Below are 25,292 nucleotides of genomic sequence, written 5' to 3' on the forward strand. Positions count from 1 at the left end.
ATTGGCCAGGAATGACTTCCGACCTAACTGACCACATTTCGAAGTGCGACATCTGCTCATCCTATCAGTCAAACCAAGCAAGGGAGACTCTAATCTCTCATGAGGTTGCTGATCGACCTTGGCAAAAGATTGGTGTCAATGTTTTCACACTTGATTGTACAGACTACCTCTGTGTTGTTGACTACTATTCAAGTTACTTCGAAGTAGATAGACTAGAAACTAAGACCGCAAAGGGGATAGCTAAGATACTCAGCAAGCAGTTTTCAGTCCATGGAATCCCAAATCAGCTAATCAGCGACAACATACCGTTCAGTTCCCAAGAATTCAGAGAGTTTTTAAGGGAGGCGGCGTGGCCGAGTGGTTTAGGGCGCTGGATTTGAAATCTGGAGGTCCCTGGTTAAAATCCTCCGCCCTACCGCTGTCTGGATTTGCTCTCGGAAGCCCCGAGTTCAACTCCTCGGCCGCGTTGTGAAAATAGCCAACTGGTCAGCCTCCCACCAGTTGGGATTCTTAATAGTTTATGTTATATTTGAAATATTTGTTTACTTATTTACAGTGTCCCCAATTAGCACGTTAGTGCTAAATACACCGACACTTAAATAAAGTGATTATTATTATTATTATTATTATTATTATTATTTGCGGCCAGTTACGAATTTGAAGTCATCACAAGTTCACCTGGCTATCCCCAGAGCGATGGCAAGGCTGAAAATGCCATCAAGACAGCAAAATCCACCATGAAGAAAGCTAAGCAAGCAGGCACAGACCCATATTTATCCCTGCTTGACTGCAGAAACACTCCTTCTGAAAGAATGTCTAGCTCCCCCTCCTAAAGGATGTTTGGAGACAGAACAAGAACACTGCTTCCCACCACCAGTTACCTGTTAAAGCCAAAGGTCCAAGAAGATGTGAAGGAGAAACTTCTCAAGCAGAAGTCCAAACAAGCGACGTATTACAATCAAAACACCGAGGAGCTCCCGCCTTTACAAACAGGAGAAGTCGTCCGAGTAACCCCTAAACCAGGTGACAGAGAGCGGAAATGGTTTAAGGCAAGAGTGGAAGACCAGGTTGATATCCGTTCTTACGAAGTCAGAACAGAAGACGGTAGACTGTACAGAGGAAACCGTAGACTCCTCCGCCAGTCTAAGGAACCATTTTTTCAGACTTCTGAAACCAGTTCAGTGCGACCACCGCAGGACAACCACCTTAACACAACGCCTGCCGCAGCTGAACCAATAAGACCCCAGCTTACAGGTCAACCAGTCCAAGACAAGCAAACAGAACCCATGACAGTTCCCCCAAGCCAGGAGCCACCATCAGACCCAGTTAAACCAACAGTTGTGACCAGGAGTGGACGAGTTTCTCTGGCCCCACAGTACTTACATGACTTTGTTACAGTTAAATAAGGACTATAGAAAATGACCGTTTGCCTAAGTTGTTTCACTGTTACCGGGCAAAGACATTCATACATTCAGTTTTCAGTAGTTCTTTATTACAAAGTTTAGAGACATTGACTTTACTCGTTCAGTTCATCATAGAAAGCTTGTATGTCATAAGCTCGTTTAAGTTCATTAATTCTAACTTTTGTCTTTTTGAAAAAAGGAAAGGTGTGACGTCATGCTTAGTCACATGACTCTCGGACCATGCGCTTGCGGTGTTGAATTAAACATGGAGTTGTTGTTCTTATAAAGACTGTTTGTCGTCTTTATTACCTCTTGTTTGCGCTCTCAAACAGCGTAACATTACAGACATAGTATATTTTTACAAACATAAGTAAGCTTAAAACTTACAAGGCGGTCACTCAAATAGTGGAATTCCTTTACGAAAATATCCCCAGCACCTCTGGATCTGCAACTATAAAGGATGGAATCCTGCCAAAAGTAGCCGCCCCAAAAACTTTGCCGTATTTTCGGTAGTATTCATCGACTTGCAGATGCATTTATCCCTTGTACCTGAGAACATCCGGCAAGAGACCCATAATCGGTAAAGGAGTCGGACCAGGAATATCTTCGTACCGAGTTTTCACTGTGCGATAAAATGCACAGACATACACAAACAACAAGATGGCCGAAGCAATCAAAATTGTCTCGGCCATTGGGAAAATGTTTGCAGAACTTCTGTGACCGCTATGTTACCCACAAGATTCAAGTAACAGCATAAACTGTAACAAGCGCAGAAAGCCTACTTGAGGTATGGCAGGCAGGGCAAGAACCCACCAGGGCGGATGAGTTTTTGCAACGCAGCAAAACTAAATCTCAATCTCGTTCCCAGAGCCTTCGTAGGAAGATTGCGTGACGAGCCCAAAGAGCGTTAGTCTCCACCGTAGCCGTTTCTTGGGATGTCACGCAAAAGACGGCTGCGGAGGAGGCTAAAAGAGCGTCTGCGTAGGAGGTCTCTGTAAATCGCAATCTGTCTCGTTTTCATGTGTCACAGCAATCTCGTTCCCAGAGTCCTCGTTCCCCTTGACCAGCGGTCGGAAAACGAGAGCTCTGAGAGCAACCATTTCAGGCATGCACCATAGATGCAGAGTCCGCAGTGAAACGGATGGGCAGAGTCACCAGAATTCGGTTATTTCAAAATGGTTGCTCCCAGAGCTCTCGTTTTCCGACCGCTGGTCAAGAGGAACGAAGACTCTGGGAACGAGATTGGTGTCACAGGGACTGTTCCCCTATTAAAAAGTATTAAAAGTACCAGGGGCGGGGGAGAACACATGGTACACACACAGTACACGCACAGTACGGAATCCGGAATCCACAAATCAGAGAAAACAGGTTCTTCAAATATGCGAAAATTACGTTGCGTAGCTTTAACCTGTAAAAATTAAGAGGTCAAGAAAAAAGGGCCTCAAACTTCATAGCCTGCTGAACAGAGCTGCAGGCTACAAACTTCACCTCCTTTGAAACAAGGATTCTCCGACTCAGCCGCCTGTCGTAATCCTTGCAACCGTTATTTCTAATGAGGGCTATGATTATGCGAATCTAAACTAACGTGCGTCATAATATGATTCTCAGCAACTTTGTGAGCGACTAAAATGAGCTTGCTGGTAATAGCCATTTGGTTTAAGTGATGCGCAATTTGCCGGAGGTGTAAATTTGGCCTTCATGTCTAGTGGATTAGATACCTAACAAGTTCGCAAATGTCTTTCCATCAGTGGCAGCCACCTGTACCTCGACGGTCGCTCCTCCCACTTACTGGCTAACCTGGCTCGTCTAAATAAATTTGTTTTTCCCCAACAGATACAAGACTAATTCCAGATCAACACTAATTTCACGCTGATATCGTTACAAATCACCTCTAGATATTCTTATCGGCCATCATATTAAAACATTTAAAGAAATGTTGCACACTTCCGACTGCTCTTTGCGAACGGATCGGATCACATGTTGTTAAAAGATGCTAAAAGACTGCCAGAAACTAGAAACTTATTGCACGCGAACATCGCTTTGATGTTATTAAATGATGTGACAATAGGTTGTTGCTATTGTGTTACTCACCAGTCTTCTCAGGGTAATTTGATCTAGACAAGAACCGCGCTTCCGTCGGGGCCAGTTTGAGAAAGTGACGGGCTCAGGCTGTCGTGTTTGGGCCGGGGGCACGAGCGGCGAAGCCGCGAGAAGACGCTCGCGTGCCAAAGCGAAAAGCAAGAAAGCAGCGCTTGAGTGCGAAACCCAGATACTAGAGCCTGCTCGCAAGCTATGGTAACTCAATCCACCCTTCTGAACAACAGGACCAGATGTATAGCTAGGGGTTGTTCAAAACTAGTTATTTTTTATACAATAACAGTTTGGGGTTGAAGTAAAGAAAAAAAAAACAACAAAATTATTTTTCCCTGAAGGTATATTATTTTATTTATTGGACATTGTTAAAGTAAATTATTTTAGTTGTCATTCTTAATATCAGGATTCCAGATTCTGGATTCCGGATTCTGGATTCTGGATTCCGGATTCCGGATTCCGGTTCCGGACTCCGGCTTCTGTGTTTTAGGGTTGCCTCTGTTGACAGAAAGGGCACCCCTTTCATGCACCTTCCATAGAAATTGGTACCCTTTCACATACCTTTTCTATCAGAACAATGGGACAATGGCTATGCACGTGCATTATAAATCTTTGTAGATTTCTTTGCCGCTGTCTGCACAACAACGTGAAATGACTAAGTTCTGCGTATTTTGGAGAACGCGAACGACGGTGGCTAATTTTAACTTGGGCAAGTTCTGTGACCAATAGCTAGGAATACTGAAAAGATCTAGACATTTGCGTAAATCTATGGTAAAATGTTACTTCATTTTTCACTTGGCGCTGTCCTCGGGGTTGCCGTCGCAATTGCTTAAGCCCTCTTATGCGGCATTGACACCACGGTTTGATACTTTTCTTAAGAATTTAATCCTCATTATGACTTTTATGTCCCTGAATAATTTTGAGACTGGGTTACTAACCACATGAAAAACCTGGATCTGAATATAATGTCACCAAAACAAACTTTTTCAGCTCAAATCTACATAAAGGGCTGGTACTAAATCAGTGTGCAGAGAGACTCTTGACGATTCAGGAAAGTGTTTAGCTATAAATTATTGGTAAAAGTGAAGGGTAAGAATTTTTCTCACATGGTGACTCCATTCTCCTTTCTTTATTCTCCACAATTATTTTGAGACCGGATAAAACAGACGCACCAAGACATTTCTACAATCATTAAATCATTTATTGAATGATCGTTCATCATCCACACTTCAGTTCAACAGAACACGGAAATCTGCATTACTATTATTATTACAGAGAACCATGACAAGTCTTCCTGTTCCTACATTTTTTAAACTTCACTGATGTAAAACCTAACTATTTAAGCTTGTTTCCTGTGTACTAACACATCACTATGCAAGAATTCTACATGAACTAACCACAAAATTAATACCTCAACCGCTTATTTTGTGATGGCTACAAATTGTTTCATCTGAGGTGCATCTAAAAAAATTGGAACTCCTTCCTAACTTCTTCATTACAATAATTCTATCCTACTGGTATCACACACTAACTTAATCATCCAAATCATTCACAGCAAACAGGAGTGAGTGATGCTGATCATAATAAACTCAGAACACAGGTCACTATGCACTCTTGCACAGGGTCACCACTCTTGCACCTTCTTGTCTCTAACAAACTCTCCATGTGGCTTGCCAGCATTTGGTGGCAATAATGCCAGATAAACAGGCGTCTCTGCACCTGAGAATTTAGTAAAAAGCAGTTTACTTTTTTTTTTTCAAAAAAATATCTCTTTTAATTCCCAGAAGTTAAGGTGGTAAAGAATGAATTCTGTAGAAAATTCTTCTCTTTTGCCTCCAAAATATTTCTATTGTTAGCCGCATTATCAAGAATGAATGAATACTAGACTAAAGAACAGGGTCAAGATTTTGTTACAATATAAAATGGCTTACCCTCGTCAATTGTCTTAGGTGCTTTGGGTCCAGCCATATCTGTACGTACCCATCCAGGACAGCACTATATTGGAAAATACCACATGCTTGATTAAGCATAATCAGCTTGTGTTTATTTGTGATTATAATATAGAAAGGACCATGCGCACGATCTGATTGGTAAAAGTCCCATGTTTCATCAGAGTATAAAACATAGAAAAAGCCTGTTTTATTGTTTTTCGCCACATTACTTCAGTCTATATCATAAAGCAAATGAAGAGGCCTAAGCAGTGTATTACACTGTGATAAAAACACTCTGGACATTTGAGAACACTTGAGAAATGTAGAAAACATTTGCCTGCTGCTCATGTTTTCTGCATTTCCCTCATGTTCTCAAATGCCCATCTTGTTTTATCACAGTGTAATACACTGCTTAGGCTTCTTCATTTGTGAGGCCCTTTTAGGGGTGTTTGGGATACAGGATGTTTTGCTAGAAGATTAACAGGATACAGGATATTTCAGGGAAAAATTAATGAGATATGGGATATCTGGATAAGATAAAATGGGATATCGAGGAGGAAATTGTTACTTTTTGCCACTGGAATTAACAGTATGCAGGATATTTAGGCCAAAATTAACAGGATGTGGGATACTCAGGTACCCCCCCCCCCCCCTTAAGGGGCCTCATTTGTTATGATAACACATTATGCAAAAACAGCAAAATTATCTGACAAATTAACTCACAGCATTTAACAGAATGTCTTCTCTAGAATCTTCTGTCAAAGCTCTGGCCTGGATCTTACTGAGAGCAGTCACGCCCACTTTTGAGGTGCCATATGCTATGACCAGATGAAAAGTTAAGTTAATACATCAATTAAGTAGTGTTACATACAATGAAATAGCATCTGAGAATCAAAGTTGAGCCGAAATGTAAACTTGAAGTGCAGCACTGTGCCTCACCTGAGTTTGACCATCCTTTGTCTTTGTGAACACCATCTTTCACATCTCTGGGAAACAGTACAGTTAATATTATTACCAGGACCAGCAAATCAACAATGTTAACACTAAATCATATGATAAACCATTTGTGTCAAACTAACAGGAGACATTTAAATGCACTGCTTGAATAGCCCATTTCTGCATTGCTCTTAGGTTCTTTATCAAAGACTGTGTCAGGCTTGGTGCACAACCATTCGTATGAAAATCAGGTTAATTTGCATGTGAATGAAATCTCATTTTCATATGAAAGGATGGGCACCAAGACTCACTTTGAGAAACAGGCTAAAGGTAATTCTAAAACGGCCTATTTCTACTGCACAAATAAAAAATATGAACACTGATTTGACTTTGGCATGCTTGGCAGAACCAATGAAATGGTGTATTACTTCACAGATGGAATTGTTATTACCGCTGAGCTTCCATTATTTTATTCATCTCCAAGCTGATTGGTTAATCCTTTGCAGGACACAAACCACATTCTACAAGTAAACCAAAAACCCTCTGGATTGTTATTTCAATTGACTTTTTATCCATAATATTGGTAAATACTCATTCCAAAAAGGCTTTTAAACAAGTTGTTTAAGTATTTAAAGTAAAACATTAGGAATTCTGTGTTAAACTAATTTTCAACATGGACAAATACAGGATTCCAGATATAGTACTTAGGATGTCTGTAACTAAATGAAAGATTCTGCAAAGCTGGATATGGCTTAATGGCTGGTTGATAAGTAGCAAGATAATGATAAAAACAAAGCAAAAAAGAAATTACGCTCACTGAACAAACTGATCCATCAAGGAAATAAGACCTTCTTCAGTCAGTGTTGGAGAGGAAAACTGCTTTTGCAGTTCTTGTGATAACTGAGACAATTTTCCAGCAGTAGATGACACATTTACCACCCTTCAATAAATCAAATACTAAAATGAACATCCAAAAATGTGTTGAATGCAATCCTTGCGATTTTATCACAAACACATTCATAAAGACACACAGTCAACCAACTGCAGGCATGTAGGCCAAAAATTATTTATATGTGGGAAATATGAACATGTGGTGAGGCCATGATTCTGCATCAGGCCAAGTGGTCCCATGATAGTGTCAGAGCTTATCCAGGTTTTTGTTGCATTAAGTGAATCTAGAGGAGTATTTCAACCCCCTCTGGATGGGATACTAGTTCAATGCAGGGTTACCTCCAACATTGAATTGGCCGGTTCTCATCTGCACACCTGGGTGGAGAGCTAGAGGTGCTGTGAGAGTAAAGTGTCTTGCCCAAGAACACTGTACAACAAAGTTACCCTAGGCAGGCTCAGACTTGGACTGCTCGATCTGGAGTCAAGGGATCAAAAATTCTGGTTTGCATTTCTGAAGCATATTTTGTTAATATAAATCGGTATTATCACTTAAAATCATGTCAGAGATGGCACCTTGCATGTGGTCTCAAGAGAGGAAATAGTGCATGACACACATCAAGAGTTCCTTGAAAATTTGTGCGTAAAGTTACTTCAACTTGCTCAGCAAATGGAGCTGTTGAAGCCATCTGGAAGAGTGAAAAAAGGAAAAGACTTTCATTACTAAGTCAATTATTTATCAACAGTGTATTTGCATTTTAATGAAATTATGTTTTGTAAATGGAAGTGAAAACAAAACCAACCTTATAAGCTATCCCTGCATTATTCACAAAAATATCTAAACCACCATACTGTTCTTGAAGAAATGTTTTGAGTTTCTCGATGCTTTCTGTTGATAAAAGGTCCAGCTGATGAAACTTGGGAGATAATCCTTCAGTGTTCAGTTGTTTGACAGCCTCGTGTCCTCTTTGCTCATCTCTTGCTGCAAAATCAAAACAAATTTGTTTGCAAGCTAGCTGGCATTACCAGCACCTAACTCAGATTTCAAGCTGTGGTTGACTGTAGCTACTCTACATGTATTGTTCTAGAAAATATCCACAACCTCCAATCCCACGGAAGGATTTTTGAGTAGTTTGAATTCATACTTTAATTTAAACATCTTAAATCTTTTGAGACCAGCTTTCCCTTTAATGTTACCATTAACCATTCAAGGGGTTGCTATGGATATTTACTAGACCACAGCAACATTGTTATGACTAACTATACTTAGTCTACCATTTTTCAGTGCATCAAATTTTAGACTTTAGCAAGTCAGAAGATTCTAAAATTGTACATTTAATGCAATTAATACCTGTGAGAATAACAGTTCCAGAGAACTCTTTGCAAAGTTTCCTAACTATTGCAAATCCTATGCCTTTGTTAGCACCTGTTACCTACAAAATAAACAATTTAAAATATAACTATACAGGAGTTGACTTATCCTGGCTTTCAGGAAGCTGTTATATTTAGCCTAGAGTGGTTTTCAGTTGAATGTCATAACACCAAAACCAAAGTAATCAATCTAGCCAATCCCAATTAGGACACAGACAATACCGAGAACCACTCAAACCTTGAAGTAATAACATTTAGCTGACAATTGAAACACAAGAAAACAAGTATGGGAGAGCCACAATTGCTTTTGGTTTTACTTCTGACCAGATGAAAAAGTGGCATGAGTTTTTTTACAACAATTAATTTCTAAGACACTTAGTTATTAAGTTTAGCGTAGTTCATGCAAAACCAAGTACTTTTCAATACTCAAGTGAAAACTGCTCTTTTAGCTATGAAAACACCTTAAAACACATTACTGGAGAACGCTTCTATTAATTAAGAACACCTGTAAAATCAAAATTAATCTAAGGCTTGTTCTCAGATCTCTTGGGTATTGCTTGATTACCCAGCTGTATGCATGAGCGTGTAAGTTTCTTGTACTTCAGTTAAGAAATAGAAAACGTATACCATGTTTCTAGTGGGTTACAGAAACTAGAGTAGAAGTTTGGGAGAATGAGAAATGCTGTGGGAACACAAGCCAACAGGTGAGCGTTTCCAAAGCTTTTTCAAGTTCTCCCAAACTTCCAAGAGTGTTTCTATTACACAATTAGATTATGAGCTCGAGATTTCTATAGCTGATAGTTGATAGTTGTTCCATAGTTGATAGTTGACGCATGAAAATCGAGGGCAAATAATCTTATTGTTTTAGTATAAATCTACAAGTTGTTCAAAACGTTATTTAAATCCTCTTCACAGATATTTCAAAAATGCCAAGAAGCAGCTGTCATTTTGTTCACAAGGGCACACTGCTAGGCTACTCACTATTTATCACAGAATAGATAGTGAGTAGTGTAGCTAATCAGAGAATCACATTCATGATAGAACGCTAGTAGATTTATATTAAAACTCGATAGAAACATGGAGAACATGTTTTCTATTTCTTTGAGAAAATTCTGTGAAAGGAAAACAACTTGTTTACTTTAATCATCAAAATGTGAATTCTCTTTGCTTGTGCCATCATCACGTCAACAGTTCATGCTAATTCTGTTTCTATCAAGTTTTAGTAGAGTTCTACTTGAACACTAATGCAAATATTGCAATCTGACTGGCTGAGCCATTGCACACCATCAGCAATTGGTGTGTAGTGGCTTCGTGTGGCTGACAAAATTCGTCTCTCCGAAGTATTGAAAGAAACTTTCGAAACAAATGGATTATATAATGAAATTCCTGAGAAGACTAAAAGAAGGCCATTCGCAGTTTCTTAAAAATTATTATAAATTTTTTGAAAAGAAACTAATAAGCACGTATGCACAGTTGTAATTTTCTTTGGGCTATTTTCTAACATAGAGTAGGTATGTCATTTGTCTTCGAGTAAGCAATTTTAACCATAGCATGCACATCTCTAAAAGACGGATTAAATACAAAGCCAATTCAGCGGAGATCTGTTGGATTAAAGAAAAATTGTTTTCTTTTTTCCCATACTTTTCGAGACACCATGATTAAAATTATAAGTGTACATGATGTTCAACCCGTGCACTGTCTAGCATAACCTGTTTTGCTGCTTGGGTTGAAAAAGAGAGCGAGTGCGATGGAATCAAAGATGACACTGCAAAAATCTAAGAAGAACCAGGTCTTGAAACAAAGTCAATTTTTAAAACTTTACCCTGATCACATATCTAAAACAACAAAGAAAAGAAGAAAAATAACGGAAAGGAATTTTGAAACCAGTAGCAGCCATTCAGAGAAAACTTGCGAGAGCGTATTCTAGTGGCTTTATACACTGCAGTGAAGCTGAAAAAGCCCTCAAATAAACAAGAGCCGAATAAAGCTAATTAATGCTCTCGCAGGCTATATATGGAGGTACTGTTTTAACACAAGCAAACACATTCCTCTCCAGTTTCCGTATTCAGCCGTAGAGGTCAAACGATCAAAAACAATTTTAGAGTCCAGTTTACAAATGTAAAATTGAGTAGCTTACCACTGCAACTTTAGACATCTTGAACGTCCCGAATCCCAATATCCCAATAACTGCCGGCTGACCGCGGGAGAAGACTGGGTATGATTACGGATGAAAGGCCGGAGGGGAAGGGTCAAGGGGAGGGTCGAGGGGAGCGTGAAACGTCTTGAGTGCCGGGAAAATGTCTTCCAGCTCACGGGTCGCAGTGCAGTGGCGAGTTACGGCATCATTTCTCAAACCTTCTGTAATCATTTCACGTCCGGAGAGTTATTTTTGAGCTCGATCGATTTCTGATTTAGTTCCAAAACCTGCTGTTCACGTTTTGTATTAAAACGAAGGATTTTGTTTACAAAATGGGAGAAACTTTCAGATAGGCCTATAAGCTTACAGAAACGCGCACCAGGGCTTCAAGTTCGTAATTTCAGCAAGATTTATAAAGTTTTGCAGGGGTGGATCTAGGATTTTTCTTAGGAGGGTTGCACCACTACGGAATGGCGTATCTGACTGGTGAGGTAACAAATTTAAAAGCAAATACTAAGAAGGCTTCATTTCACGGGGGTGGGGGGGGGGCACCCCCTGCATCCTAATAATATTTGCTGAGAACTTGAATGACCAGTTTTTTTAAAGCTGTAAAGTTAAATCATGTTATCATTCTTGATCCAAACAAGAACAAAATTCTCAAATCTTATTGGTTACCAGCAGGCTGGATTTGAATACTAACAATGTAGTTACTGAGCAGGACTGTCTTGTACCTTTGCAACTGGACATTGTGTATCATCTATGTGCACTGTAACTTGCATTTCTAATATAGTGGTAAAAAAATCAAACTCAAACGTTGTGGTTTAAGTGTTTTAATATTCTTTTCTTCAAATCAAGTGACTAATTAACTGGTAAAAGAATTTCTCAAAGAAAAAAAAAGATTCAAGACTGGGTGGTGATGCATGCTGTGACAGCCACAGAGACTGCTGAAGACCAATGAGCAATTTAATACTCTTTATGTTAGGTCGGCTTTCACATGACTTGTTGCCCTCCTTGAATGTTACGTGATACAACTTACTGATGTGACAAGATGATAGAAAAAACATCATGCTTGCTTGGAATTTAATTTTATGGTAATTTGAATATTTGATGAACAGTGTAGATTAAATTGTTGCTAAATCCCACTGTTTTGGGCCATTTGCGATGTATACAGGAAGGGACTGGTACTAGCCTTAAGCTAGCCTGAGAGCAGGCTGGCTGCGTCGTTCGTAAACTCACTTGCATGCCAAAGTGAAAAGTCAGATAGCAGTGTTGAAGTGCAAAACCTGCTCACAGGCTAGCCTTAGCATACTAGAGTATTCGAAACCACTAGAAAACAGACAATTGACCAAACAAGAGAATAGTGTTCACAAGGTATTAAAAATTCTTAGTTGCAGGCGGATGGACATTTACCTGTCATTAACCCACAGCAGGTAGTGTGTGCGATGCAGGCCAGGTATATATCAAGGGAAATGTAATTATTATTGAAAATGCAATGTTGTGCAATGTAGCACTGATCAATACTGGAAGATTGAAAGAAGAAAATTTAAACTATAAAGTATTGGACTGCAGGAAATCAGTTATCCCATGTGTTATGGGAGGTCTAGAGGTATTATAAATTTCACATTACAGAGCTGGTTTATTAGCTTGTTACACTTAAAGCCAAATTATTGTCTTACTGTCTTTAAATTGTCTTACGTATTCACAATAACTTATAAATGTACTTCAGTAAGTACATTTGCAACAAATTCGTAGCTTGATGACAGCTGTGTCAATTTTAAAAGCATATTATATGCTTTATTGTACCACTTTATTATGTAAAACAGTACACAGCACATGCACATATTACCTGTACATCAAAATGCTAGTGTGATATATTTTATAAACTAATTAAAACATTTAGTATCCATAACAACTTATATAATTTTACATAATTTCTAAATAAAAATAACTTTTACAAGAAAGTCAGTATGTCAGTAGTGCAGCCTATATTTTATAGTACAACATATTACTCTCTGGACCAAGAAGGTAGCTGATTAGATCTACAAATAATTTATTTGAGGGGAAGGGGGAGTTATATACATGTAGTAAAGAATTTAAATTGCAAAATACATCATCACAAGAAAAAAAAAACTGTGTATGCATTATTTTTTTGTTTCAGATGGATTGCAAAATGTAACTTGATGCTTTTTTCTTGTAAAACTGTAACAGTCTGTGGTATATGAAATGTTTTGTCTTAGCATGTAGTCTATGCACCATAATATTTTGATTTAACACCTTATTCTACTAAGAGCTCCCCTTGAGGGCCATTTTTAAATAGGATCTCCTATTCTAAGAAGTTTAATTATCTTGTAGAAAGGTAATGTTGAGCATGTTAGCTGCAACAGTTTAGATGTAAAAGCAAATAATTTATGCAAAACTGTATTCAGCCACCTTGATAGGTCACTTTCGACAAAATAAAATTCAGCTTGACAGTGAGGCCTGGAGGACACAAACAAATCAAATGAATAAGCATGTCATTCAATTCCCTTCGTTTGGGTCCTCTAGGCCTCACTACGAAGCTGAATTTTAATATATCGAAAACAGTCTATTCAACTGAGGTTTGACACTGAACGTAAAGGGTTTATATTCTTATGGCTTTAATCTAGCGAGTAGAAGTGCTGGTCATGACTGTTGTGCCTTGCTTTACTACACTAGTGCTAGTGTAGGGTGGTGGTGGGGCATGAAAGGCATAACTTGGTGGTGGATATGCTGTATAATGCACAGTTGAACCACCTGGCATGATGGTGACTGGTCCCGACTGAGAATACACAGGGTAAGGGGCATTTACCCTCGTCACATTAACATTTCCAGCAGTAACGACTCCAGGGGATGTTGATGCAACAATGACCTGGCGTGGGCGATAACGATAGCGATAGTACCACCAGAAAATGAACACAATGACACCAAATGTTACAACAGTGAACCTGCAAAATTAAATTAATTACATTTTAGCTAATGTTCTGAGAATTTCATACTTGTACAGTCAAGTACTTTAACCCCCAGGGGGAGGTCTCCCATATAAAAAGGAGTGGGGAGCTCATCAGAAATTTTGAAAAGAACCCCTAAGAGGTACCAAGATCCTGTTTTGTGGGTGTGGCTTGAAATTTTTTTCACGCATAAGACGGACCAATTTTGAGATAAAATTAAAAATCGAGTCAGTTAATTTTCAAATATCTCCTATCATATTTTTTTCAGCTCAGTACCCTAAAAGGTACCACAAAAGCTGCCGCTGTGGATCTTTTGAGCCTGAACACCCCATTAGGTACTAACCCCTAACCAGTACAACAAGCATCCTGTCCTTTATATGGGAGTTCCCCCAGGGCATGGGATTGTTTGTCTGTCTACAAGCCTGAACAGTTTCTCTGGCTCACACTTCACTCTGAATTCTAGGGCATGAAGTAACTAAATATAGCTGCTACTTTTAAATGGGGTGTGCTAATCACCGGGAACACAAAAATTTATGTCAGATCACACCCTGAGGCTATATGTAGCTACTCATAATTTGCCAGTACTCAGTTTCTGGGTGGTGAAAAAAATGGAAGTGAAGGGAAAATTGTTTGGGCAAGAATTAAGAAATATTACTTCTTTGGCCATGTCATATGAATTGGAGGGAACTCTTTTAAACAATCTATTTTACAACCTTGATGATTGTCAGCAGTATTGAAAATAACTAGTTTAATGGGTTAACCTGCAGTTTGGTTCTTGCTCTGACTGGCCGAGCATAAATGCATTTCAATGTACACCTATGGGGCACCAATTTTTTTTGACAAATTTTTCCACCCTTAATGTTGTTCGTTTTTGTTGTAAACACGTTATAACCATCACAGTGCTCAAACCACAAATTTGAAACACTAAAAGATACGACAGTCACCCTTTCAATTTTACATGGAAGTTGACCACTATATTAATTCTTAAACAGTTTCTTGCTCTGGATCACTCACCATAGGTACCACCTGGCATACACATATGTACAGCAGCTGCGATTTCCACAACAGTAAGCATTGCTGGAGCAGCTTTTGGAAAAGGAATGACAATTATATTAAATAAAAATATTCCAACCAGTGTTGGGACATAAATTACAGTTATGTATTTATATAAAATATGACCAAAGTAATAAAAACAGTGTAAATGAAAAGTCGGTCCCTTTGTACCAAAAATCACTGCAATCAATGAAAAAAAAGGAGGGAAAAAAGACCGACACCCCCTTTGAATTTTTATATCACCTACTTTCTCTGGCAACCAAAATGTTTGAATAGGGTGAACTTTTCATAATCACCATTTTCATAAATCCAGACATAAACAAAATTATTACAATCGAACTTCCCTATATGAAAGTCTGATTTATCAATGATTAACACACGTATATTTAAACAACTATCTGTTGGCAAGATATTTGAACCATTGCCAATATCATTCTTCCACAATTCTCTCGAAATACAAATGACTAAACAATCAACCAAAGATTTATCAAACTTTACCTATAATAGTAAGTGACGCTTCTCCGCAGCGCGTAACTATAGCTCGTATAGGTGCATCTCTTGTAGCCATATGACTGAAAAATACAACATCAACTCATGACAGCTTCCCACATCCCTGAACCCCTCTGACACAGTTTGGTGCTTTTTACAGATACCCTTTACTATTTGTTGAGACTTGCACAAATCGGTATAATTCATAATGTTTTAATAAAATTTCCAAGCGCTAGCAAAAAGTGGTAATCACTTCATAATGACTGTTTAAGACCAGCTGCGCAGCTGCGCGCGCTGTCATCAACGTCGAATCGAAAACAACATGGCAACTGAACTATGCGTCCCTGACACTGCCCAGCTGGATGTCTCTCCCGATAATTAATGTTCTCGCAATTTTTAGACTTTTCCTGCCTTTTGCAGAAAGAATGAAGACGAGGACACTGGCTTGTTATCTTGCCTGTGGAGAAGCCCTGCTGTTTCAAGTGTCCTTAATAAACATGGCAACCTTATTGCGCCACAGAGTATATCACCTGGGTATATCAAAACGCTAGAAAACTCAAATCAGTTTATGATTGAGCTTACCTCCGTTAAAGCAATCAGTAATATCAAGCAAACAAAAGCAACCTTCATAGTTTTAGATTGACATCAACGTTATTGGGTACAGAAGTTTTACATTTCTCCTCCAAGACACAAGGAAAACAATCAACTTCTTCCGCGTTGTCTGCGTCATAGACATCGGGAGATCTCGGAACTTACGAAAGAATACCGAATTGTAACGAAGGTTGCCGAGAATGCTGGAAGACCATGGCATTGTGGGATTACTTTGTTCAAACAATATGGCGGCTCGTTTCCCAGCGTCTGCCTCAATGCAGAAAATGGCAAATAATCCACAACAAGCCTCTATGTTTCAGCGGTCTCAGTTCCAGCAGTCACCATATGGAATGGCAGTGAGTACTTAGATATTTGATTGCTCTAGTTAGCCTTTTAACCACACGAGGTTGGAGAGAAAATGTCATTGTAAAAATACGTAAAACTGCCGGTTGTATGAAGACTTCCCCCAAACACACACATGCTCATAACTCCCACTCGCTATAGTTATGGGCAAAACACTAATCTCAGGCCAACTGGAACGCTTTTCATGTTTTTCATGTCAGCTGAAGTACATGAAAACATGGACAAAATTTCACAATTGCCCAAGACTCACCAAAGTGCTGAAGTCTGCGCCAAAAAGGCTATTTATAGGTCAATATTAATTCACATTAAATGCTGTCTGGCAAGAAATACAATCTCAAAAGTATTTATATATACATACGTACATATGCATAGCAGACAGCACAACCAGTAAAGATCAGTGACTTACATTCACCTCAAATATATGATTTGGGTCTTGGGTAATATACGGCAGATGAAGTTTACACTAATACTATGGTATGCTGTTGCTGCACTGTACTAGTCTCATATCTAAGAGTAGAAGAGAGTTAAGAGAAACTGAGGTGTGTGTATGTAAATGTATGATGCACTATGTCTGTTTGTTTATGAATTATGTGTGTTTATAAAAAATTGTAAGTAACTTCAAATCAATAAAAATCAATAAAATACTAAAAATATATATATACTATGGTAAGTTTCAGAAGAATAAAACTGCACAAAATTAACATGAAGGTGACCTTCCATAAGCAAGTAGACCAACCGTAGTGAAAAGGAAAACTCACTTGACAGTTGAACGTTGAAATTATTGCAAGCAATATAAGTAATACTGTAAGATACAGTATATATACATTGAAATTAGAGGTAGACAGTTATTTCATCTCACATGTCTTTATTTCAGCGTCCTGCCACTAGTTCTAGTGCTGCCATGGCCATGAGAATGCAGGGAGCATCGGGTATGCATGCTTACGGCCCAAATGTACCCCGAGCAGGACTGGTTCCTGGAGCTGCTGCCGCCATAGAGCAGGCAAGAAGACGGCAGGATGCAAAAAACAGGAGAAGGTATGACTGAGACTGTCTTGCGACTGATTTTAACAAGAGATAAATAGAAAATTGCTTTTCCAGCCTGCGGTGTGTAGAACTTTGTGGATAAATTATGGCCTTGGAGGTGATCAGGAACACTTTCACTTGCATAATAGGTTGGAATGTTTTTCATTTTTTCAGAAAGAAGAAAATGGCAGACAAGATCTTGCCACAAAGGGTGAGTGTAATATCTTCATTGAGCAATGTACCTTAATGTCACTCTGTAGAAAAGATTTTTTACTACTGTGATTGTTACATCTGTGAAAGGTCCGTGACCTGGTACCAGAATCCCAAGCATACATGGATCTGCTTGCATTTGAAAGGAAGCTGGATGCTACCATTATGCGTAAGAGATTAGACATCCAGGAAGCTTTGAAAAGACCAATGAAGGTATGAATATCAAAATGAAACTTTTAAGTTCATGCAGGTGTTGTTTACATTACTAAAATAGCCACAAAAACAATCATTCCATGAAGCATAGCAACTTTGCTAAAATTACTCAGCCAAATTGTGTTTTCTCGGTCGTACATCTAACAAGTAAATTACTCATACCTTATGTAAGTCTTTTGTGCAATCCGATCTGTTGTTTTTCTTTTCTGAATTTTTGGTGGCTTCTGTCCACCTCCATCAGAGTTGCAATATAAAAGTTCATTATTGCTTGCACTACAACCCGCTTGCTGTCATTTTATTATTTTTTAAATGAATGGTAAGTAAGCGTGAGGGAGTGGTTTCTTCACACTGACAGCAGTGCTGCACTCAAACTTGGTTTCATATTGTTTTAGCAAAAGAAGAAGTTGAGGATCTACCTGACAACTAACTTTTATATGCCAAGACAAGATAGTGAAGTGAGTACCAACTATAACATTTACACCCTCATACTTGTCAGAGAAGAGTGAGGGGAGGGTAGTTATGGTAAATCTGTTGTGCTATGTGAGAAGCCTACTATGTTTTGTTGATTCATGTACACATGCAGGGTGTATTCCACAACATGTGTGATGACATGTAGCTAGAAAATACAGGAAAGAGCATATGAAATTTACATGTTTCTCAAATAGCGCAGTGAAACTCCTGTCATTTGTTATTCATCATCCTGTCATTTGTTATTCATAATGCGCCTTTGATCACCTGGTATGTTAAAAAGCACACAGTAAATCAATAAATTATTATTATTAATTATTATTCATCATCACATCATTATTTTATTCTAAAGAATTATAGTGGTTCTTCAGCCCTTGGATTATGTTTTAATTAAAGATTAATTTAAAATAGAATATTAGAACTTACGATATACATGTAATTACTATAAATGCAGAGAATTTTTAGATTGCAAAATAAAATTATTACAATGTAGATTTGCACCTTGTTTGATGGATATTGTCCAAATCTGTTTTGTCTGACTAAACTGATGAATTTAATGAGCAGCTAAATAATACCAAATCCGGATAGTAAGATCTCTTTTACATTATTAGTTAATTGTGTTTACAGGATGAAGAAAACATTGTTCCTTCATGGGAACTGAGAGTGGAAGGTCGACTTTTGGAAGAGGTATCCAAGAAGACTGAATTTGAACAGTGACATCCATTTTTTTCTTATTTATGTGCATTAACTATATACAATAACAAACCAAATTGACAGAGCATGCAACATTGCCAAATAAGTTTTAGCTGTCTGCACTTAGTTAGCAACAGGAGATTTCATGAAAGAAAACATGTTGTTCTAGCTTTACTGAAAATGAGTGATTTTCTTCAGACTCAGCCCCCAAAGACAGATGGCCCAAGACAGAAACGAAAGTTTTCTACCTACTTCAAGAGTCTTGTCATTGAGTTGGACAGAGAGTTGTATGGCCCAGATAATCACCTTGTTGAGGTAAATAAGACAGTTGTAACAAAGTTCCTTTTGCAAGGGACAAAGCACCAGATAATCATGTTGCTGAGGTAAATAACACTGTAACAAAGTTCATGTTGCAACTAGGTATTAGGAACCTGACAAGTTACAGTTAGGATTGATCAAAAAGTTTCATTTCAGTGGTAATTTTTTCTCAATTACAATAAATACAAAGTTATTCATTATATTTTTTTTGTCCAGTGGCATCGAACAAGTTCAACCCAAGAAACAGATGGCTTCCAGGTATGTGTATGATAGTCTGGCTTGCACTGTTACTGAATGTTCATTTTAGTGTGGTAGACACAATTAACTTTCATGTTCAGTGTATAAGATGTGATTTAAGCAAAGATCATGTTCCAGCTTGGTATGTCACCACAAAGACCTAGAGTATTTGTGAAACCTCACCTTCTAAGAGGAAATCTCTTGTTTGCCTGAAGGCTTGAGAAATTATTTGAATTTCGACAAAATGCGTATGAAATCATTCACACATATTTTGTCAATTTTTTTTGCCATGTGATTACCCATACTAATGAAGTATAATTATTTTTCTCAAGATTTGGTCACTTGTTATGAAGACGTGACATAGAGTTCCATGTACATGTAGATGGACATGCACATAATTCCCACTGAACTGAACCACCATTAAACTGACACCTGTCCACATACCGCTTGCACTTTACCCAAAATCCAGTGGTTCAAATTATTTAAACATTTTATTATAAGAAGTCCTAATATCATTTATAAATCAATTATTGATGTACTACTGTTGAGCTGGCCCAATGAAGGGAGAACATGTTTGTTTTTCTTTTCCAAGGTGAAAAGACCAGGAGAGGAAAATGTAAAATGTACCATAATGTTCTTGTTGGATTACCAGGTAAAGAAACAGAGACAAATATTTTTGCTATAAAGTTGCAAAGATAAAAACTATATTCTTGAAATGTTAGTGATCATGGATTAGTACTGCTTGCGAGAGCAAGATGTTCTTGTGAGGAATAAACCATACACATATATCACTTAAAATGCTAATTTCAATAATAAATTATAGTCATTATATAATAACAGGGTACTGGTAGTTTGTATTATGAACTGAATCATGGTGCAGAGTTCCATTGTCTCCTGAGAGAGATGGACACCAACAACAACTTTGTATTATAGAACAAGTACATTGGTTAGATTGTGCATAGTGTGTTTGCTGTTTTGGCAACTTATCCAGTACTTGTATCCAAGCAAGACTATCAATGCATAATGGCAAGTTTATGGGGTCTCAGTTGCACCTCTATGATTATGACACATGGAATTTTTGTATTAGCCCCCCCAGTACAAACTTGATCCCAGGCTAGCTCGACTGATGGGTATCCACACTCAAACAAGACCAGTGATTGTCAATGCCATATGGCAATACATTAAGGTGAGCAGCATTGCACCAGGCTTATATTACAAGTATGGGATGATGAAGGCTTATCAAGGCTGGTGAAAGTCAACTTGAAATGCACGAATATTTTGAAAGAAAGTCCATCCAGTATATCTATTTTACTTAACTTCTGTCTGACTTGATGCTACAGTATGCGATTTAATCTGACACTGCACTTACAATTTTCCATATGAATAGCTTATAAAAAAAAATACCTCAGTGAAAAACATGGTGTTACTCAGTTACAGTGTAGGTATTGTTTGATAAGCTTTCTATAAACAATTTTTTATAATGAATCATACAACATTTCCTTTTTAGGTGCTCAAAAAACCCATAAACATCAACAATATTAATTTTAGATATTTTGATCTAAATGTGTTTTTTAGTTTTGTAAATATTTTTAAGAATTTCCTTAATTTTTTGTATCCCTGTTGTAGCAAATTTGAATAATCAGGAGGAATTTTCTTGTTTTAATATTTTTCTACACTTTGAATGTTAGAGTCATAATTTGCAAGATTCACATGAGCGGGAATACATTAACTGTGACAGATACTTCCAACAGGTGAGATCTGAAATCAACATGCAAATTCCCCTGACCCACTTCCATACATTTCTTACAGTGCAACTTAAGAGAAATTTTATTCAGACAATATATAACATGTACTTTCCCCCTAATATTTAGTCCCTTTATTCTCTTAAACAACATACCTTGTGGCAATACATTTTTGCAGGTTCTAATTTTTACGATTTTTGCAGTTTTTCCACGATCTGCAAGAAAAGGTCCTGCAAAAAAAAAAAAATTGCAGTAAAAAAATTCCCTCCAAAATTTTCTCGCAAAAATTAACTCCACTGGCGAAATTGTACATACAAACATCTTGAGTAGAATCTTGTTGCTGCCATCAGCCACACAAAAGTGCAATGTAATTGTGATAGAGTGACACTCATTACTGGATTGCTGTGTTTTACATTGCTACATGTTGTTTCACTTGTCAATTGCTTGCAGCTTAATTTAAAAATGCAAAAATGTTTTAATATTTCAATTAAATGTGACTTCCCAAAAATGGCAAAAATTAATACCCAGCGAGAAAAATCAGTCTTTTACAATTGCAAAAATTAGTTCCCACAAAATACAAAAAAATGTTGATTTGCAAAATTAAACTCCCACAAAAATTTACTGCCACATGGTACATTGTATCATTGACTTTGTGTTGGAAGCTTAGGGAGAAATTATGAACTTGTAATTAGTGTAAGAACTGATGGGGAGAAAAATTTTGCTTTCTTTTGTAGATTTTTGAATGCAATCGCATGAAATTTAGTGAGATTCCTCAGCGTCTGAGTGCCTTGTTACTACCACCTGATCCTATTGTGATACATCACCTTATAAGGTAAGAGAAATGAGCTTATGAACTTGGTGCAGGGGCAGACAGGAAATATCAGCTCAAGGTCATGGGATGGACCAAGTGCAATGGAATATGACTGAGTGATACATGTGTATAATTTTCTGCGTGGACTGACCTAATAATAAGTATTTTATTATTTACATATGGTGAGCTTGACTTTGTTGGAAAGTTTTGAATTTTGGGCTTAAATTTATATGCCATATCCTTTCAAGCAGATATTTTGCAGCTTGATCAGATTTACTAACAGGCTTATGCTAATGAGGCAGATATTGTGATCAAAGATTCCCCTGTAGGACCACATCAGTGAGGCCGTACTGTGATTTTGTACTTGTAATGAAAAATGTAATTAGTGAGTGAATGAATTAGTTAAAAATTGATCATTGTTTAGCGATGTTGGATTTGCAAAGTAATGACTGCAGCATGACTTCCTTTACGATGTCTTGTGATGTTGAAATCTTTTGTCAGCATGGTTCAATAAGCTTGGTTTATTTTGTGTTGTGAGTACTGACTTGTTCTTTTTGTTTCTTTACAGCAAGGATACGCCTGAGAACAAGAGAACAACCTGCTATGACATTGAAGTAGAAGTTGTAAGTTGCTAGTTTCATTCAAGTTCTATAAATATTTCTCGGAAGAGAATTCAAGCTGGAGGTGAACAATGCATGTTTTCTGCTGTTTTCAATGTATGGTTTTATTTTACCCTGTGTTAGGATGACACTCTGAAGGCCCAGATGCAGTCTTTCCTTCTTTCCACTGCCAGCCAAAATGAGATTTCTGCTTACGACAACAAGGTAGTAGTTGGCAATTTTCTTTCTAGTACATAGTTGTGTATGTAATGTTTAAATTATTATTTAGTTGCAAGTACAGTGTAACCTCCTCCAAATAGATGCTCTTTGCCCTTGTCACGCAATACTTCTCCCCCACGTGACGAGCCCAAAGAATGTCTGCGTAGGAGGCTAATTTGTAGGCAGATAGCAATAAAAAGAGTTCTTCGTTGCTGACTGTTGTAGAATGTCAGTGTACTCTAAACTTTACTGCTGGCAACTAAAGACAACATGGTTTATAGGGGAGCTCCGGCGGCCCGAAGGGCCGCCAAGCGGAGCCCCATACTCATATAGGAAAGAAAAGGAAACCCATGAGTTGATTTTCTCATGGTTATCATGGCTAGCGGTATTGCTCGTGGGCGCGTACGCATGACGACGACGACAACGGCGGAGTTGCCCAACATGGCGGCCATACTCCAAATAATAGGTTGACAGAGACATGCACCCTTGGTTTACTGTGTACTTCCTTGATATTGGACATCCATGTTATGATCAATTTACACCTGTAAAAACAAGGTATCCGCTGACCAGTATCACGTGACCATATTGTGGGCTCAGGTTTACAGCTCCTTGAGGTCACGTGTTTTCTTGAAGTTGACCGCTGACTAAGTTCTGGTTGTCGATTGGATCGCGGGCTCATATTGGGTTAGCGTGTTGGAAACAGGGCAGGATTGCTCGGAAGCCGGTTTACGCTAACCCAGGATTAAAAGTTAATGGAATTATAACTTTTTCTTCTATACAAATGTTTTTTGCTGTTTTGTTTTGTGTATATGTTGATTATTAAAACTCAAAACAGAAGGCCAAACAATATACAGAAACCTCCCTGCAAAGTTACAAAACTCAAATCAAAATTCTACCTTTTTCTGGGTTAGCTTAATCGGGCTTTGAACAACCCGGCCCAGGAGCTACGCTTTTAGGCTGGCCTAAATCTATATATTAATAAGTTGACTTTGTTTAACAAGGATAGCAAATTAACCGTATTGCAACCGAGATACCTGTGGTGCTTAGATTGCTTAGAATTCAGAAATGTTGGTTTTATGGAGGGATGAAACTGCAGTTTACTGAGAAAACCCAAGGAAGCGAAGCCAAGTAACTAGTGTCCAGGAGGCAGGCATCCTCAGAGACCCAGCTACTGTCCTTGGCTCACTGACAATGGTTCAGTTTCCACTGTGCCAGACTCGCTCCCCCATTAGAGCAATTGCCATGTTACAGTGTTGCAATCGTGTCTCTTTATTGCAGATATACGAAACAGTGGAGACCATTAATCAGCTGAAAATCAATCGCGAATTTTTCCTTGGGTTTGCAAGAGATCCCCCGGTAAGAAAGTTGCACCAGTTATATCATTCAAGACTGATCTTCTTCGACATACCTGGGTCATAGGAGCCCAGCAATAATGGTTTGATTTTGTAGAATAGTACTGGACAAATGAAAGGAACTCGTGAGGAGATGAGAATGACTAACGATGGCTAAGATGGAAATGGATCGCAATATAATAATGTGGATAATGCCATTAAAATTTAGTCAAACTCTTGCATTATTTGTGCAAAATAGGTAACAGTACATTTAAGTTATGTTACGCTGAGAATTTGATTTATTTTCTGTTTCCTAGGAATTTATAAACCAGTGGATACAATCTCAGAGCCAGGATCTCAAGGTAGATTCAATATGTCTAATGAACTGAACACAAGCTTGTGCGACTTTTGAATCTGCATACATTTAGTTGGTTGTCCTGTGTTTTGATCTTGCTGTGCTCTTTCTTGTGTTAAGGTCATGACAGATGTGGTCGGCAATCCAGAGGAAGAGCGGCGAGCAGATTTCTTTCATCTTCCTTGGTCGCAAGAAGCTGTGTGCCGCTACTTTTACGGCAAGGTAACAATCACACTCTGAAGGTTCTGTCTGTAAATGATGAAATGTTAATTCAGTGGGCAGCTGTTGAGCACGAAGTGATTTTTGGCCTTGTTTGGTTCAGTTTGTCCATTTGAAAGCTTTTGCATGAACGCAACATTTTTTTCTGCTTTTGGGATCTCAGAATGAGTGCGTCTTGACTACGTTTTGGTTATTCTCATTTCAGGTTCAACAGAAACGAGCTGAGCTTGAGCAAGCTTTGGGTATCAGAGGAACATAACTCAGATGTGCACGTGACAGTCGCGTGATTACAGTCAAATGGATTGGTATGTGCACGTTGCGATCACATGTGAAGGGTTTATTATGGCATAACCACGAAAAAGCGTGCCACGACCCCTTATCACGACTTCATTTGGCAGTGCGAGGAGAACTTCAGCCTTTTTGCAGAACAATCAACTGAAAGGCTCAACACATTATTATCTGTTTTGTTGTTGTCTTGGTGTTATCCACTGCATCAGCTCTACACACTAAGTAGTTCTGCAGAGTAGCATTTGTACTTGAGCATTTGAACCGTGTTTATTAAATTGTCAGCTTTATTCAGTTTTCTGTTCTCCTGGCTCACAGTTGCTTACTTCTTTTAAAATGTATTTATCTTC

At 38.2% G+C, this 25,292-nt stretch overlaps 3 protein-coding genes across 3 annotated transcripts; 1 reads left to right on the forward strand and 2 right to left on the reverse strand.

The window, feature by feature from the left end:
* Positions 1-3,808: 3,808 nt before the first annotated feature.
* LOC145488555 (carbonyl reductase [NADPH] 1-like) lies at positions 3,809-11,271 on the reverse strand. Its single transcript, XM_081467437.1, has 9 exons — positions 10,758-11,271; positions 8,601-8,682; positions 8,053-8,231; positions 7,826-7,938; positions 7,179-7,301; positions 6,365-6,411; positions 6,149-6,243; positions 5,426-5,489; positions 3,809-5,213 (listed from the first exon to the last, which is right to left on the reverse strand). Exons 1-9 carry the CDS (start codon positions 10,773-10,775, stop codon positions 5,119-5,121), a joined length of 816 nt encoding a protein of 271 aa, XP_081323563.1. The 5' UTR covers positions 10,776-11,271; the 3' UTR covers positions 3,809-5,118.
* Positions 11,272-11,323: 52 nt separating this feature from the next.
* Positions 11,324-15,938, reverse strand: LOC145488556 (uncharacterized). Its single transcript, XM_081467438.1, has 4 exons — positions 15,848-15,938; positions 15,275-15,348; positions 14,738-14,809; positions 11,324-13,720 (listed from the first exon to the last, which is right to left on the reverse strand). Exons 1-4 carry the CDS (start codon positions 15,893-15,895, stop codon positions 13,399-13,401), a joined length of 516 nt encoding a protein of 171 aa, XP_081323564.1. The 5' UTR covers positions 15,896-15,938; the 3' UTR covers positions 11,324-13,398.
* Positions 15,939-16,056: 118 nt separating this feature from the next.
* Positions 16,057-25,241, forward strand: LOC145488554 (SWI/SNF-related matrix-associated actin-dependent regulator of chromatin subfamily D member 1-like). The gene is made up of 18 exons (XM_081467436.1): positions 16,057-16,212; positions 17,094-17,254; positions 17,417-17,453; positions 17,543-17,665; positions 18,058-18,120; positions 18,761-18,820; positions 19,025-19,141; positions 19,361-19,402; positions 19,974-20,033; positions 20,469-20,567; positions 21,070-21,132; positions 21,858-21,955; positions 22,503-22,557; positions 22,678-22,758; positions 24,031-24,108; positions 24,401-24,445; positions 24,559-24,660; positions 24,863-25,241. Exons 1-18 carry the CDS (start codon positions 16,057-16,059, stop codon positions 24,914-24,916), a joined length of 1,494 nt encoding a protein of 497 aa, XP_081323562.1. The 3' UTR covers positions 24,917-25,241.
* The last annotated feature ends 51 nt before the right edge of the window (positions 25,242-25,292 follow it).

The sequence above is a fragment of the Orbicella franksi genome, chromosome 5 (assembly GCF_964199315.1).
Source record: "Orbicella franksi chromosome 5, jaOrbFran1.1, whole genome shotgun sequence".
Classification (NCBI taxonomy): Eukaryota; Metazoa; Cnidaria; class Anthozoa; order Scleractinia; family Merulinidae; genus Orbicella; species Orbicella franksi.